At 35.8% G+C, this 18,148-nt stretch overlaps 1 protein-coding gene across 2 annotated transcripts in view; it reads right to left on the minus strand.

Annotated features, from left to right (window-relative positions):
- Positions 1–551: 551 nt before the first annotated feature.
- Positions 552–18,148, minus strand: part of SMCHD1 (structural maintenance of chromosomes flexible hinge domain containing 1) — a 77,291-nt gene continuing 59,694 nt past the window's right edge. Inside the window, exons 37-48 of one of the 2 annotated variants that reach the window (XM_042869453.1) lie at positions 14,749–14,898; positions 11,047–11,173; positions 10,761–10,880; positions 9,617–9,702; positions 8,584–8,706; positions 8,121–8,311; positions 7,504–7,613; positions 5,943–6,013; positions 4,673–4,844; positions 2,620–2,778; positions 1,908–2,025; positions 552–969 (exon numbers count right to left, since the gene is read on the minus strand). In XM_042869453.1, the coding sequence (XP_042725387.1) occupies positions 861–969; positions 1,908–2,025; positions 2,620–2,778; positions 4,673–4,844; positions 5,943–6,013; positions 7,504–7,613; positions 8,121–8,311; positions 8,584–8,706; positions 9,617–9,702; positions 10,761–10,880; positions 11,047–11,173; positions 14,749–14,898 (1,536 nt within the window). In that variant the 3' untranslated portion in view covers positions 552–860. Of the gene's footprint in view, positions 970–1,907; positions 2,026–2,619; positions 2,779–4,672; positions 4,845–5,942; positions 6,014–7,503; positions 7,614–8,120; positions 8,312–8,583; positions 8,707–9,616; positions 9,703–10,760; positions 10,881–11,046; positions 11,174–14,748; positions 14,899–18,148 lie in introns of those variants that run through there. The other variant, XM_042869454.1, reaches the window with a different exon arrangement.

Below are 18,148 nucleotides of genomic sequence, written 5' to 3' on the forward strand. Positions count from 1 at the left end.
TTTTTCCCTTTGTGATTTCACCATTTCCTACAGAAATCCTTATGTCCCAGTTAAACTTTTGGTGTCGTGGACGGATTTTTATCTGCTTAGCAGTAAGGCTGTTCTGTGAGTGTTGCTGTAATAGAGATATTAAGAGGTTAGCACTGGGATAATAATACATCTCAACTGCATCCATGAAATGCAATCCTTAGCAACTTTCCTTGTGCATAGAACAGCTTCCTAGTAAAGCTGTTAAGCTTTTTGTACTCACAAGTTATTACTTTCTTTCTCCATTAAGGAGAAATTTCTGAGGGAGATATAAATTTCTATGTCAACATCTTGGACATCACCTTAAATAATGGCTTTCTGTTAACTATCTTGAAAACTACAAATGGCTGTGGTTAGATTTCATTACGCTGAGTCTCCGACCCTCTCTTGTTAACTGATATTACAATCCCTTGACAATCCATCAATCAAAGAAGAGCAGCCCTGAAAGTTCTCTTTCCCTAGCCAGCCTGAAACAAAAAGTTTCAGTCTGCTGACTCAGTTATTACAATTACATTGACAGTGTGTTGTATTGCAGCAATTTTATTGAAAAGTTTGAATTTTTTTCATAAATAAAAAACGATATATCTTAAATTTCTTTTTTCCACACATGAACATAAGAACTCTGAAAGCTTTTGGAAATGAAAATTAACTATACAAAAATTAGGCTATCAATGTTAGACACTTAAATTTTTCTTACTACTAACTGAAATACATTTATATCTTTTATCAGTATAAAAATCTTTGTAGTAACAGGTAATACACCATGAATATTTCCTTTAACTGCATTTATTCACATTTTCAATATATAGATGTTTCCAGCAAGAGTCATCAGTCTATGCCTTTCTCTTTCGTGTAGTTCCATTAAATTCTGAAGGTGGTATCTGCAGTGGTTGCTGTTGCTGTAGCTGCTTCTTAGCAGCAGAGGAAACCCGTTCTTCTGAGCTAAAAGAACAACAAAATAAACATCACAGCACAGTAGCTTGTAAACCAAGATCTTCAATTTTATATACATTTCTGCTACAACTGAATACAAAATACACAGAGCACCAACTAATACAAATATTACAAACCCCATTTTTATGCAAAGCTTCTTATTCTCATCATTTTGAAGAAAATATTGATAGAATCAGGTTAAATAGTAGATAATTCAAGTACATAAAAACTTAAGTTCTGAATGTACATAAAAAAGCAACGTATGTGTATGATACATAATATTGTGAAAAGTCAAACTGAGACAGAACACAACTCAGTAAGATTTAAATAATCTGAAAAATATGACTGAAATTCAGCAAAGAAGAGAAACAAAAATGGAAAATTCAGTTCCAGTAATTTTAAGGATATTATCTTACATATTTCACTTTTTTTTTTTTTTTTTTTTTTGCATACAGATGTTCATCAATAACAGAGGCAATGCAGAATGAGATACATAGAGATAACTGTGTTAAATAGCACCATCTTATTTTGGACAGTTAGCTAGAAAAAGCTACATAAGAATGACTCTCTAGTCATCTGCCCAATATTTGTAACTGAACCTTAAAAGAATTTACAGGCCAAGCCATCTTGAATGCTTCTACACATTAGGAGTTGAAAATACTGAAAATATGTGAATGCATAAAAATGCCACTCACTTTATAAGGGGAAACAATTAAAATTGGTAAGCAAATGTTTAAAACAAACTAAAACAACAGCAGAAATCCTAAAGGAAAAAAAACCCAAAACTTTGAAAGTCAGACACATGCCAACTCTATTTATTGTTGGTTGTTGTATATAAATATCAATTTATAAAAAAATCTCTCAAGCAAAGAAAAAAAGCTCCCCAAAACATTTTTTGCTTTGAACTCAGGCTATGGAAAAACAGTGAATGTATTTGAAATACTCACCTATACAATTTTTTTACACTTTCTTTTCGCATTCTTTTGGGAGGGATGGGGGTGTCAGGCATATCAAGGATTGTAGGCTGAACTAACAATTCAGAGACTTTATCTGAGGGAGTCATACCTATTAAGAAATTGCAGGTAAGACCAAATTAAAAAAAAAACAATACATTTTGCTTTAATTACAGTTGCAACAGAGTATATGTTGACTTTTGAAGTATATTTTGAAGATGCATAGTTTATTTGATAATGACATAAAATATATTTCTAACTATGAAATATTATCTGCACAGAATTAGGGGTGTTTCTTTTTGAAGTACAGTGTTTTGGTTGTGTCTCCTTAGCAAAAGCAATTCAGCTCTTTGCCTAGTCATATCAAAAAGAATTTCAGTGTTCTCTACAACTGGGCAAGTTAGATGTACAGTTACATAATCTCAGTGAGATCATGGTCTGATGTTTAAAAGTCACTGACTGATCACATTACGTGAATATTTCACAGGGCAGCGCTCATCTAGGCACTACCCACATCATACTACACAGAATTTTTACATCCTTTAATAAAAATTCAATACCTCTAAGCCCTTAAGTAACTTTAAGAATTTTCTTTCATAGTCTGTACTTACTAGCTTACAAATGTAGAACACATCTGGATGTAGTTAACAGTTCTCCTCCTTTACCACAACAATTGGTGTTAACAAAATCTAATACAGTAACATACCCAATTTTTGTTCTATAAGCATGAGGCTTTTCTCTTGTTCGGCAAGCTCTTGTTTTTTCTTCAGCATTTCTGGAGTGTTAAGCGATCTCAAATGTAAATCAAGGTCTTTATTCACATCGTCAAGTTTCACAACTGCTGCACGGTACTGCTGTAGAAGATCTAATTGAAGAATAAAATATTAAAGCATTAAATACACAGTTATTTAGTGTATGATCTGTAGGAAAACCTAAGAGTCACAAAAAAACAAAGCACTATTTAAAGCCCCACCCAAACTCACAACGGATCAGCTGTTGTTAATATTACTGTAAAGAAATGCTGGAAAAAAATCGTATACAATATTCTGTTTTTTGTTTTTTCTTTAAGCAGTTATTTAGATCACAATAAAGTACCAGGAAACTGAACATTTTTGTGGCAAACAGTTCTTTACACAGCCTGTTGCTTGCTTGCTCCTCACCGGACCCTCTGCCTCCAGTGCCACTGAGTGTACTTTAGTATTGTTTTGTTTTGAGTCACAGAGCCAAAGCTTCTGTTAATGCGTTGAATTCTAGTCCACCTTGTGGAACAAGAGAAAATTTACTGAGTTTCATTTTGTTACATTTATGGGGACATTTAAATGAGGCAAGAGCAGTACAGTTAATAAGGGTTTCTTCTGCTGACAAAATATGTTACTTTTGTTAAAGAAAGAGGCAAATAATTTTTCTTTGTCCAAGCATTGAATAAATGTCAAGAAAAAAGAGTTCAAGCATGTTAGGCCAAGCTCATTTGTTTTACTTCACTGCATGAGGAAGCTTGCATAACTAACAAAGGTTAACTGAACACTAGATTATCTGACACAAAAAAATCAGATTTAATTCACACTTGGTAATGGAATTTGACAGCTGAAAATGTGTTCATAAAGAAATATAAAATGTACTAAATCCAGAATATTTTAATTTTGTACCTCAAATGCTTACTATTCCTAGATGCAATATGTTTCAAAGTACGCTGGTCTCTTCTCACTGGTGACAGGACGAGGGGAAATGGCCTCAATTTGCACTAGAGGAAGTTTAGGTTGGACAGCAGAAAACACTTCTTTACAGAAAGGGTTGTTAAGCACTGGAATAGGCTCCCTAGGGAGGTGGTTGAGTCACCATCCCTGGATGTATCTAAAAACCATTTGGATGTGGTGCTCAGGGACATGATTTAGCAGAGGGTTGTTAGGGTAGTATGGTTAGGTCGTGATTGGATTTGATGATCCTTAAGGTCTTTTCCAACCTGAGCAATTCTATGACTCTATGATCCTATTTTTTTTTACTGAAAGGCCTAAGAAAGATCTTTTCAGTCTTTTCTTTTTTTTAATATATCACTGAAATGGTCAATGTTGTTTGCTCAAATATAAGACAAATCCAGAAGGTGCATGTGCTTTCTCTCTTTCCCCCAATCCACCTTAACCATATTGCACATTTTGTTACAGAAAATCTTCATATCCTTAATTTTGAAAATTAAATACTAAATATCAACTGTAATTTGTGAATAAGTCTTTTCATTGTTTTGTAAGTCGGTCAGGTCAGTTTTTATATGTCAAAAGCAACTGTCTTTTAACCCCATTTGTAACATTTATTCAGAAAAGAAGCATGTAACATAAATAATAAGTGATCCTTTGGGAAATACAGTGCCTATTCTTGTTAGGGAAATAATATAGATGATGTTGTGTATGAATGACAGGAACAGTAATTTCTCCTAATAGAGATTACTTGCGTAAGTAGTAAGAGATTACTTGAGTAAGGAATTTTAAATTAAAGTATAGCATTTCTGGAAGAGAAAGGCATGATACTTCTGCTTTCAAAGATGCTAGAATTCACTGACCTCAAGCTCCTCATGCCTGCTGTTTGGATGTTTACCAATGCTTCAACTCTTCCATTAATGAAATTAATAAAGTGAGACAATGTATCATGATTTTTTTTTTTTTTTTTAATCGGGAAATATAAAGGAAAATTAACAAAGAGGACATTTTAAAGGTCATATTCTTAAAATAACTTTATGCTAATTTAAAGGTTTCCTTTTATTAACCCACCTATCTGCCCAGTGAAAGCAGAGTAAAGTTTTGGCACAGGTGCTCCAAATACCATTCCTCTCAGTTTGTCCATTGGAGGAGCTTTGTTCTGAAGGCCTCCAAATTTTCCATTGCTGCGAATCCTGTCTCCTTCCCTAGTCAGCAATGTAGGGCAATGTGTAATTTTTACTACCTGCATAGGTACAAAAAGTGGTATTAAAAATTAGTAACTTCATTGAAAACTAAGTTTTCAGAAATGCTGCTGTGAAGCTAAGCATCTTTCAACTACAAAGTTGCTACTTCTTTAATAGTAGTACTTTATGAAATTATGTTTCTTGACTTTTGCTTTCAAGTAATGCATAAGATTCACAGCATCTGAAATCTAAGGGATTTATTTCTCATAATGTGTTCAATACAACTTCCCACAAAGTTTGTCAAATTTACTTTTAGTAGTTAAAACTCTTTTTCCCAGACAGACCCAGATGATCAGTCCCCTAACGCTGTTGAGCATCTACATCTGACTCCCTTGTCTCTCCTCTTTGATTTTGCAGTTAAAAAAAAAAAGAAAAAAAAGAATCATATAGGGTATTCTCAGCTAAAAAGTGGTAGATGTGTTTTCTGATAACAAGGAGATGTATACATATGATGAAAACTCATAAAGTCAATCAGCTGTTTTTTACTATGACTATCACCATATTTCTGAGATGCTCTCTGGAAACATTTAAGACATTCTTTGTTATTAGTAAGCAATAGCCAGTAAAAAGGGAACCACAGAACAGAAGAGCTGATTTCGCCCATAGTACAGGACTTCCTCAGAGACTCTTGTCTTTAATTTGTCTGCTTAAACCTTGGTAAATTTGGTCAGAAAAAGGTCTAATAAGTTTCACATGAAGTTCTTAAACATTGTAGCATATGTGAAATTTCATGATGTGCCTCAGACTCCTGTGTTATTACAGGGACTAGGAAAGTACTCAAGAACTTGTGTTTCATATTAACAGGAAAACTACAAATGTTGGCCTCTAATAATATGCTCCCATGCTTCATGTCAACATTCACATAGTGGAATTTCTTTAATGGATGTAATTTTGTCAGTGCCAATAATAAGGATTCTATCCTCTGCTGGACAACATAATACACGTATGAACAATAAGCACACTGTTATAAGTAATGCAGCACTAAACTTTGTAATTAACTACTTTAAAATTAACTACTCAAGTTGCAATATATTTAATATGTAGACCCAGTAATACATTTGTTTTTTAAAAAAATATCAAGAATAACAGAAAAATACCTCTTTTCTGTAATGGTTTGCAGCATCCAAGTTATCTATGATGATAGTGTCACCCAAAAGCATCCCAAACACTGGAAAATTTAAAGAAAAATAGAACTGAAATTTCTCTGCAACAAAATAAGTAAGTTTTGAAAAATTAACTCTGGGGCATCACTGTTGTGACTTTTCAGATATGTGAAAGGGAAAAAGCATATGTATTTTTCAATTCAATTTTATGCTGAGGTGATATTAATCACGCAACCTTCTGTACTAAGTAGAGAATTCATTAAAATTTACTGTGTTTCATTGCCTTGTGGCACAACTAACTATTTCCCACTGTAGTACTCTTTTGGTATCCAATATTTACATTGATAAAGATGCATATAAAAACAATGCCAAGCTTTAGGAAATTATATAAATTGCATTTTGAGTCATCTTTGAATGGTGTTCTTGGATTCTTCATATATTTCTTAGTATTCAATGGATAATCAAAGAAAAAAAGAAAACATTAACAGATTGATCCAACTGATCTTAAGATCATCTCGTAACAGAAGATCACTCTATACAAATTTTAAGTAGCCTTGCTTAAGATATGTCAAGCTACGTGTTCCTAAATTTCTCCACAAAAGTATCAGCTTATGTGCTAAAATGGAATACAAAAAAGAATTTATAATTAAAGTCTCTGGCAGTATCTAACATTCTGAAAATTAAGGCCAGGTTGGATGGGGCCCTGGAGAGCCTGGTCTAGTATTAAATGGGGAGGTTGGTGACCCTGCATGTGGCAGGGGGTTAGAGATTTGTGATCCCTGAGGTCCCTTCCAACCCTGGCCATTCTGTGATTCTGTGAAAATTAACTGGACCAATTTTTTATAATGTATTTTTATTAACAATGGACAGGAACATTTTAACACTGGGAAGTTTATACGTATGATGAAAAACTTACTGAACTAACTATAGATTCTAACTTTTGATATAAGGATCTAATTTAAGGAATTAAATATAATATAAATATAGTATAAATAATATAAAAATAAATATAAATATAATATAAATTAAGGAATTTGATATAAGGAATTTAGGAAAATGTAGGTATTGCCACACTGTTGGAAAGAGCAGGGGAATGCAGTTCCCTAAACTGGAATCTACATAAAAACTGAAAGATTATTCTTATTGTAAATATTTAAGCATGACAGATATAGTCACATACAGTTTGGTCAGAATCTGTTTTAAACCATGCATTACATACTTCTGAGAGAAGAAAATTAACAGAAGTGGTGACTTCTGCAGTAGTTAATACAAAGATAATACCATGGTGGTCAGGTTCTGTTTGGATGTACTGGGGAATTGGATAATGTATTGAATTAGATTTTGGTCATTGCTGGTATTTTCACAGCTGCTGTCTGCAAGTACTTAACACTAATGTCACACTCCTTACACCTGCAAGCCTCATAAGGAACGTACACTGGTATTTGCAAATCACAAGTCCTAATGAAGATTACTGAATGAGTTTTCCTTTGTGTTGTTTCTCTACTTTATTAAAAAAGTAAAAATATTACTACCCATTTTTTTTAATATCATTCACCTGTTTGACAATGCTCTACATTATCTGGAAATGTTAACAAATCTCTGGCAAATACAGGATTTCCTACAGGTCTGAAGCAGATTTTTCCATTTCTTAAGTGAGGTAAAGGCCTGGTTAAAGAAAAGAGAGAGTGAGGAAGAAAAAGAAAAAAGTGGTTTATCCTTATTTCATTATTGCTTCTAATCATCTACTCAGAAATCTAAAGCTGAACTGAGTGCATTTTAGCATTTCCACATCATAGGATAAGTTATCAATTTATCAACAATAAATTTTAGGGACTGTAATTAAAATTAGATTTCTTAAGAAGTTAGAATATGATTGGAAGCACTAGAATTTTATTAAACAAAAGAACAGTTAATGCTCTAGTGCTCTAGTAAACACGTAGAGGTGAATAAAGCAAAGGGAAATTTGTCTTTTCAGGAGCAACATCTTATTAAATAAATATTTAGTTAAATATGTAAAGCTAGGTTTACAGCTAAAATTTCAAAGGACATTCAGAGTTTTACAAAGCCAGAAATTTTACACTCTCAATCTTCAATGCAATTTTAAGAAATATGAGAAAAATATTAAATAACTATGTAATACAAATGCAGAAATTTCACTGTTTCTTCCCCTACCTGTTCCAATCAGGGAGTGTCTTCTTGTAAATAGAATCAAGAGGTAACACTTGCTGTCGACCTTGTGTTTCATCAAAAATAGAACGAGCAGCTTCAGTAGTCAATGTGACCACACAGTCCATGTCACTGGCGAGATGCCAAGAGATAACTTTTGCTGCTTCATTGTCCTCAATTTGTGCTAAATGTGCAATCTGTACCCACAGAAGTTAGAACAGTCAAAATAGAAGTCAAGACCATGTCCCCTTTCCATACCAATCACAGTACTCCTGCAACTACAATCAGACATATAACTCCTCCATTGATGGCTCTGTAATCAGCCAGTCATTGGATGGGATGTGAATTGTTATCTTTTCCTTGCTACTCCTCAAGAATTACTGAGATATTCAGCTGGCTAATTTTTCCATCACTACCACTTCCTACAACTAACAAAACTCATCTGAAGGCTCTTTGGGAGAAAACTCACCTTCCCTAAAATATCTTGGTTGCCTTTTGGATAGTTTGGGAGGGTACAAGTCCTTCTTGGCTGTTTCATTAGTCCATCTTGATCCAACATCTTTTGTTTTATAAGAGAATCCACATACTGAAGCTGACAATTGAAAATTAGAGTTAGTGAGCATTTATCACAGGGCCAACTTGCAGAAGCACTTCTTTTATTTGCTGTGAATCACATTCAAAGTAAAATAATTCAATAATCTGTAAATGTAAAGGGGACCACACTGCATTGCAGCTATAAGCTTTTTTATTACTATACTTTTTTAAGATTTCAGGAATCTTTTCAAAAAGTTACTGGATCTTAATTACAGCCAAAACTGAAGAAAATATCAGGAATTGGTAACCATGAATGTAGAACAAGAAACTATTTTAGAAAGGGAATATGCCCAGGTCTGGGGAACTTAGGTTTCATTGTAGTATAATCTATTGATTTGTGCTTTATAACTGTAGCTCATTTTTATTTGATCTAAAGATAAGGAATAATTTACACAAGTATTTTTTCAAAACACCAGTAGTTTGAAAATTTCCTTAAAAGACTTCCTTAAACTTTAACTGGATCTTTATGAAAAATTAGTGGTGGGATACATTGTCCTGAATCTTTCAAGTCAGCTTTTGCAGCAGCATATGAAATGCTGTATTCTCTGAAAACTATTTTTGTTTGGTCTATTTATGCCAAAATACACCTAGCATGTATCGATCAGCTTTTAAAAATCCATTATTAAAAACAGTATTACCAGCAAACCATTGCTAACCTTAGCAGAAAGGAAAAAACAAGATCAGGATACAAAAATATATAGTGGTGAGACAGTGAGACTAGCAGAACAGTTAAAAAAAAACATTGGCAATGATCTATACATTTTTCTTACGGTTTAAATTTTCAGTTTTGTTAGCAGGTGTTTGTGTAATTACTAGGCATGATTCAGTAATGGTGAAGAGATTGTATTAAGATTAAGATTAGATTTATTTTTAAGATGGTATGAAATTTAGTAAGGAATAAGCCATACTGTGTTTGTCTGTGGTAATTCAATTTGGTGTTTCCTCAGTTCATTTCTCAGGTGAATTTCTCTTGTTTCAGCTTCTTTAACCTGACCTGAAACCAATAAAATCAACAGATAATTAGGATACATCAGAAATGAAGGGAGCACTTACTGCAGATTTTCTTACAACTGTTCAGTATTTTCAGACTTATGCCACCCACAGCTGATGATATCTGTATTTCTCAGTTCCATCACAGAATACCAGGATTTGTCAAAAAAATCTTATGCTTCGTCCATTTCATAAGTAACTTCAGCAGAAGTCATCTCCTTCAGTTTCATGAAGCGATGGAGCTAGCATTCAGGTGAGTCTGAGAATATAAGCACTTCTTTCCTTCCACCCTCAATTATCTTTCCAAGTTCTCCAACAAAGAAAAAGGCATGAGGGAAAGGAAGAGTGGTAGTAGCATTACCCTCTGTTTCCTATATGAAAGGCCAGTTCTGGGACACTGGCTCCTCAACTTATATCTCAGCTGAAGCAATTCTGAAAATACTGAGTTTCCTACTTTCTCTATTCAAATGGGTTTATCCATATTTGAAAATATTTTAAAGCACAAAGCATAAGGTTGTACCCAAACTTACTCTCTAGAAACATGCAAATTCTGAAAATATGAAGCAAAACTTTTTGCCTTTTATACTGAAATTCTGGAATTTGCATTCATAATGGGAATATGCAGTGTTCCCATAGGCAAGTTACAGAAACATAAACTTGATCAACAGGCAGAATAATTCAAAGAAAAAATAATGCAAAAAAATGTTTCCTCCTTCTTCTCTCCCTTTTTTGCAAACAATTGCTTTCACACTCCTTTTAACAAACTTCATTAAGTATTACATTTGCTGAAGAATGTACAGATAAACAATGCATAGTTAGACAAGTTTTGAATAAAGTACACAGGGTCAAATGCACAAAAGACAAGTAACTTTATTCATATATATGTATGAATAACTTATTGAAAGAGAATTATCTATACAGTTAATTCCCTAAAATTTCCTGCTAATGCAAAGCATTTCTGGCTCCCCTCTAATTGATCTCAGGACTTCAATGCTGATTTTTCCCCTTAAAGGAAAAAAAAATAGTGCCAGGAAATTTATGTATATACTTGGTTGCACTTACATCTCATTTCATTTACAAGCTGATTAGTAGTATCAAACCAATTTCTATAAACACCTATGGACTGAGATAATTGGTCTCTCTCTCTTGTAAGTGTTGCCATCTGTTGCTGCTTCTTGAAATCTACATGAAAAAATACATAGATACAATTAAAAGAAATGACAGTAACACAGTTAATTTAAACATCAGCAAAAATCTATTAGGCTGTTACACAGTTTTCAAGCAGTATTAGGGAACTAAACAGTCTGTTCTAGGGACAAACAAGCATTTTAGAGTAAGTGAAACATACCATTATAAAACATAAATGACAGACGGTATGGTTCCAAAGGCTTTTTCAAAGCTGGCAGGTCTGGCTCAAATACAAGAATATATTCAGTACTATCTCTTCCAGGACTGTTTTCAGCCAGCACTAGGGTCTAATTCAAAAACAAGGAAAGAAACGTAAGTTGAGGGTAACACACACAAAAAAATTAACAATGTTCAAATAATAAAATTTATAAAATTTCCTAACACATAACTTATATATGATACTATTACAGATTTAAATATTGGCTTGGAAATAGCTTTCATTCCCCATCCACTCAATTTCAGAATAAAAATAAGTAAAATATGAAGATTTAGCAGTAAGCATTTTATTATTTAAGAATTGAGGTTGTTTTACCTGCTTAAGGAGTCTTATTATTTTCAGTTACATATTTTATTGCAGAGACATATGGTCAGAAAAAATATTTTCTGCATCATTCCATAGGCAAGATTTCCTCAGCTGTACTTCATACAGCATTGTGAACAAATGTAAACAGAACCAAATTAAGAACCAGATGCACAAACACAGGGGTGGAAGAACCATCTATTCCTAGTGCTGAATTAAACTTACTGCTGTTAGCACGGAATTAGACAGCATATCAAAAATGAATGAAAAATATATATCTAAACACTGACAAGAACATCCAATTTCTCAGAAATTTCTTAAGCATATTAAAACAAACAAACAAACCCAAACCCCTCTCCTTTCTTCACAAACACAGGAAATATTATTAAACCATACAGAATGGTAATTAGAAGTAAACTTAATGTAAGTAATATCCAAGTGTGCTGTTACTTTGGGAAAGGTATCGTGCATAAAATGAATAATGTTTACAATAAAACTCATAATGTTTATTCCACCTTTAATGTATAGAAATTGCTACTCAGCTGACCTAATTGAGAGAGAGGTGGTTGCAACCTAAAAGAAGAGACATATATAAAACCTTTAAAGATAGTCTTCATGACTTTCAAAAAATATTGCAGTTATGCATTTAATCAGGATAAGTCTGCAGCAGAAATTCCTTTTCCTTTGAACATTTATGCTAATAAATATCTAAACATTTTCCTTCATTAAACAAATTTAGCATTCCTGAACCTCAGCACAGAGGTAAACATGTCAAGATTATCACCTGCATTATGTTGATGCTAGTTATACATGATTATAGTCCTTAAGACGATGCAGCAACTTCAAGGTACTTCAAAAAACAATTTTTTCCCATCCCCCTTCAATTACTAACCATATAAAAAGTGTTTTAAAACATAACCAACAAATCCTTTCTGTGTGAGTTCTGTGAGTTGCCTGAAGTCAGAGAACTCACTGCAAAGAACACAACCACAAACTGCCTGAAAAAGGGATTCATTGAAGTGGAATTGCTGCTAATGGGAGAGTGAGGAACAGAAACTACTATCAAAAGCATTACTATTTCACCAGATCACAGTAAAGAGGCAGCAGAAAAACACCAAACAAAAACCAAACCAGCCCAGCAAAACACAGGTAGGAAGAAAAAACATCTGCTTACAAAAAAAAAAAAAAAAAAGGCAACTAATAAATGACCAAAACCAAACAACTCTCCTGCCTCTTCTGCCCCCTCAGGTTACACAGGTTGTTAGATTGGACACTGAAGCGAGACTGGAGTAATTATGTCACAATGACTCCATAGAGGTTCCTAGTATATGAAGAAATTCCTGATTCCTGCATCAGTGAGGAGTCTGAAAAATTATTCTGTAATTTTATCTGACTACGCAGAGTCCCGTCTCTGAGGCTGTTATTCACCTCAACAATATGAAGTTATATACATATATAAAGTTTAAATTTCTACCACAGGTGTAGATGCAAGGTTAGTGGAGAAAAGTGCTATTTTATTTGACTACTGGTTACAGCAGATCTACAGTAGACCTTTTGCATTTTTTCCCATCCCACTTGCAGCAGAAAAATATGTTCACAAAACTTCTGTCTCTGAAACATGCACGGGAATTCTCAAAGATACATACAATAATAGACCTGCTTTGAGTTTAATTAGATATCTTATTCAGATTATAGCGAAGAAGGTAACTGGAACTTGGCTGAGAACGTGGAAGCTTTTGTCAGAGAAATAAAAGATCCCTATGGATGCAGGGAGTAGGAAATTTATTACTCTTGAAAGATTCTTGGGGAACAAGAGAAACTCAGAGTGCACAGTTAGTACTGTGATTTTATCCGACTGCCTACATTCAGTCTATGTTTGTTACTTTTGTCACAGATCAGAGTAGAACAGAGCTCAACAGATTGTTCAGCAAAAAGCACTTGCTCGCATTATCTGTATTCTGCTGTCCTTGATTATTATGGACAGACAAGTGACTATGCTACGTCATGAAGTTTCATCTGTGTAGTTCCATGAAAGTAGTCGATGTACTGGGCGCAACACAGAGACATCTGTATGCAGGATTTGTGTATTTTAGTGATTCTTCTGGGGTTTTACTGTGACGATTTCCAAGACAGATTTTCTGATTGATGCTAAGGAGAATCTACTTCCAGCTGGTGCATACTGATGCTGGTCTACTGGGAAGCTGCATCCAGTGAACAAGTTAGAAAAGGTAGCTGAGAAAATTTCTTTGAAAAGTTTGTTTTCCCTTCAGCACACCCTCTGCTTGAGGATTTCCATAGACAACAGGCTGATAAAACACATGACAGATAGAGGAACTAAACGAAGCAAAAGTATGTTTTTCCTATAAAATACTTCTGTGATACTTCAGTAAGTTGATACATAAACAAATAAATAAATCTATTTTAGCATGGGAATAGTCCTGTTGACTAAAATTCTCTGTAGGCTGTTAGGAGAGACTTTGTGAACATTCTACATAGAACAAATGGCTGGCTCTATCCCAAGTTGTTTTTTCCAGTAAGCTTTGAACAGTTTCTGATTCTGTGCTCGTGTGTTTTAAACTTCATCATTTATAATACATTTTATAATAACTGTTACAAATGGAATTCATACGTTTTAGAAGTTCAGTCTATACTGGCTGAAAAAAGGGATTGAGATGGTATGACTACACACACAGTATTTTCAGAGGCTCTTCAGCAAAAAGTATGCAACAAAACATACTGAACCATGGCAAAGCATTTTTAACAGTCTAGATGACTAATAAAAACAATATGTAAAGGCAAGTGATAATTTTCTTTTTCTTTAATTCTTCAAATAAGAACAAGACACCTTTCTGTACAGTATATATATAAGCTCAGTTAGCTTGATAAAAGAGAGTAAGATAAAATTGAATTAAATATATGTGAGGAAGTTAGACTAAATGACTATAAGATATTAAAGCCAGAGAGTATTCCAAATAATAATGTAAAACACATTAAAAATTTAAATTTACTCCAAATTAGTAAAGTGTTATCTACATATGAAATTTAAACGAGAACTGTCTGTATCATCCTGAAAATCCTAATCTCTAATCAAGTTCTTGAATATAAGCTTCCCTCAGTTTGCAAGAATCATCAGTTTTAAGAATGACTTTCCTCCACACTTTCTGAAAATCAGCAACCAAATAGAGAAGAAATAATTTATCTTCATATCAAGAAGGCAGCCTACAATAAATGCTAACCCTCCACAGACCGCGGCTAAGCGTTTAAGATCAGGTTTGAAATGGTAGGAAAATAGGCTTCAATAGACTTATAGCTCATGGAACTGTGCATTTCAGTCACACTTACAATTTCAGCTGATCCTCTGTCAAATGGGAACTCAATCGTACTGATCTTCCCTTGAAACTGTGGGATCTCTGTATCATCTTCATTGGGGCTCTTAATTTTTGCTATTACTCTTCCAATTAAGTCAGCTCCAGTGTGATTGTTGTATTCATCCTGTAAGTAAAAAGACAGAGAAGTTAGCTTGGAGGACGAACAGGAACCAAAATAAGTAATTTATTTATAACATCACAGAAAAATCTAAGTTGGAAAAGACCTTCATTTATACAAAATCATCAAAGTCCAACAATCAACCTGACCTATCAAGCCCTGATACTAAACCACGTTCCTTAGTGCCACATCCACACCTCTCTCAAATACCCCCAGGGATGGGGACTCCACCACCTCCCTGAGCAGCTTGCTTCAATGCTTAACCACCCTCTCAGTGCAGAAATTCTCCCTAGTGTCCAATCCAAACACCCCTGGTGCAAACTGACACTGTTTCCTCATGTCCTAAGAAAACTATAACCTTCTCATTGCAGATAGCTGTAGAGAGTGATAATGTTTCCCTTCAGCATCATTTTCTCCAGACTAAACAGCCTAAATTGCCTCAGGTGCTCCTCGAATGTATTTTTTTCTAGTCCCTTTACCAGCTTCACTGTTCTTCTCTGCACACAGACCAAAGGCACAGTCTCACCTGTGCCACCTACAAGGGGACAATCAGTTCCCAAGTCTTGCTGGCCACATTATTTCCAATGCAGGCCAGGATTGTTTTATCTCTGCTGTACTGTATTTTCAGCAGATATCTCAGAAGCTGAGGTCTCCCATGAGAAGAAGGACTAGCAATTGCATGACCTCTCCTAATTGCCTGGAGAGTAATTCACCTACCTTTTTGTCCTGGTTGAGTAGCATCATTAATAGATATCCATTGTAACAACAGCTTTATTGGCCTTTCTCCTGGCATCTACACATCTACTCTCCTAGAGGTTGTAGCCATCTAACACAGCACTCCAGGCAAGCAAACTGTCCCATCACATCTTGCTGAGAACAATGATATCATAGCACAGAGACTTAACTAAAACTTCCAGTTTCCCTATGAATTGGGTGTACATAGGTTCTGACAGTGGAGGGGCTATGGGGTGGCTTCTGCGAGGAGATGCCAGGGTTACCCCATGCAAGATACAGCTAGTTCTGGCTGGCTCCAATGGCCCGCGGCAGGGCGGAGAGCCTTCTGATGAGCTGCTCCAGGTGCTAGAGTAGAAATTCCCCTTGAAGCCCCCTGTGAGACCCCAGTGCGGGAAGTGCAGTCCATTGGACTGCAGCCTGTGGAGATGATCATGGTGGTGCAGGCATCCACACTGCTGACACTTCAGGACCCTAAAAAAGAGCAGACATCTAGGCCCTAAAAGAATCACGGCCTGTGGAGAGCCTACAAGGGAATAGATTCTTCCTGAAGGGCTGCAGCCTATGCAGAGGACCCATGCTGGAGAAGGGCAACAGAGTGAGGAAGAAGGAGTGGCAGAGAGGAGCTGTTATGGACTGACTATGAACCTCATTCCTTATCCTTCCTGCTCCTCTGAGAAGGGAGACGGAACAGGCAGGAGCGAAACTGAGCAAAGGGTAGATGATAGTGTGTTTTAGGGTTATACTGCCTTTGTATCTCACTACCCAAATTTATTCTAACACACAATAAATTAAATTAATTTTCTCCAGGCTATGCCCATGGTGGTAGCTGGTAAGCAATTTCCCTATATCATGTGAATGTTTAAAGTTCAGGAAACCTGATGTTTTGTTAAGGAAGATGTCATAAGAAACTGACTTCTGGAAAAAAAATTATATATACAGCAGAAGTTTCTCTCTGTGTTTTCCCACTAGAATCTGGAAACACGTTTTCTTGTAGCAATAAGAAGTGGATTTTAATTGAGATATCTGAAAGCAAGGACTGCACATTTATGTTTTGGTTATCTGTATGTAAAGAAGAACAAGCCTCACCTGTCACATACTACAAATTACAGATTTACATATTTTTTTGTCAAGCTAACCTGCAAAGTTGTGTAACAAGGCCAAGAGAACTCCAATGTCAGAGAGCAGCAACACATCTACAATATAAAAGTAAATTATTTCTGCAGCCTTGCCTACCAGTCACTAGATGCCATTAGAAGTGACATTTAGCTGTACATGCAGGAGAGCACAGAAAAGAGGAATCTGAGACTTGCTCTTCTACAGCATTTCTGGATTTGTAGGTCATAGAGAAGGCTCAGTATAACTGAAATTTCTCTTGCAAAAAGTTCCACTAACACCAAATCTATAAAAAGTTTTAATGAAAGATATATAATCAGATAATACTTTCATCTTTGACTCTATAAGCTCGGTCCGGTCTTGTTCAGTATCTTCATCAATGACCTTGATGAGGGGATAGTGGCCACCCTCAGCAAGTTTGCTGATGATATGAAGTTGGGAGGATTGGCTGACACGCCTGAAGGCTGTGTTGCCATTCAGCAAGACCTGGATAGGCTGGAGAGCTGGGCAGAAAAAAAATGGATGAGGTTCAACAAAAGCAAGTGTAGAGTCTTGCATCTGGGGAGGAATAATTCCATGCACCAATACAGGCTGGGGGATGAGCTGCTGGAGAAAAGCTTTGTAGAGAGGGACCTGCGTGTCCTGGTGGATGACAGGTTGGCCATGAGCCAGCAGTGTGCCCTTGTGGCCAAGAGGGCCAATGGCATACTGGGGTGCATCACAAAGAGAGTGGCCAGCAGGTCAAGGGAGGTGATCCTCCCCCTCTACTCTGTCCTGGTAAGGCCTCATCTGGAGTACTGCGTCCAGTTCTGGGCTCCCCAGTACAAAAAAGACAGGGATCTCTTGGAAAGAATCCAGCGGAGGGCCACAAAGATGGTGAAGGGCCTGGAGCATCTCCCCTATGAGGAAAGGCTGAGTGAACTGGGTCTGTTCAGCCTTGAGAAAAGAAGACTGAGAGGGGACCTGATCCAGGTCTATAAATATCTAAGGTGTGGGGGGCAGAATGGCGAGGCCAGGCTGTTTTCAGTGGTGAGTGGAGACAGGACAAGGGGAAACAGACACAAGCTGCAGCATAGGAATTTTGAATGAATGTGCGTAAGAACTTCTTTACGGTGAGGGTGACGGACCACTGGAACAGGCTGCCCAGGGGAGTTGTGCAGTCTCCTTCTCTGGAGATATTCAAGTCTCACATGGACGCCTACCTGTGCAACCTGGTGTAGGGAACCTGCTTTGGCAGGGGGGTTGGTCTCGATGATCTCTAGAGGTCCTTTCCAACCCCTACAATTCTGTGGTTCTGTGAAAGCATGCCCCACATGGGGAAATCTTGATTGATCAGTCATTATATGTTTATTTTTATATCTGATTCACACAGCAAATACTTGACTGGCTGACAGTCTCTCCATTCAAA

Source organism: Lagopus leucura, unplaced genomic scaffold, assembly GCF_019238085.1.
Source record: "Lagopus leucura isolate 7727_CA_CO unplaced genomic scaffold, USGS_WTPT01 Super-Scaffold_100002, whole genome shotgun sequence".
NCBI lineage: Eukaryota > Metazoa > Chordata > Aves > Galliformes > Phasianidae > Lagopus > Lagopus leucura.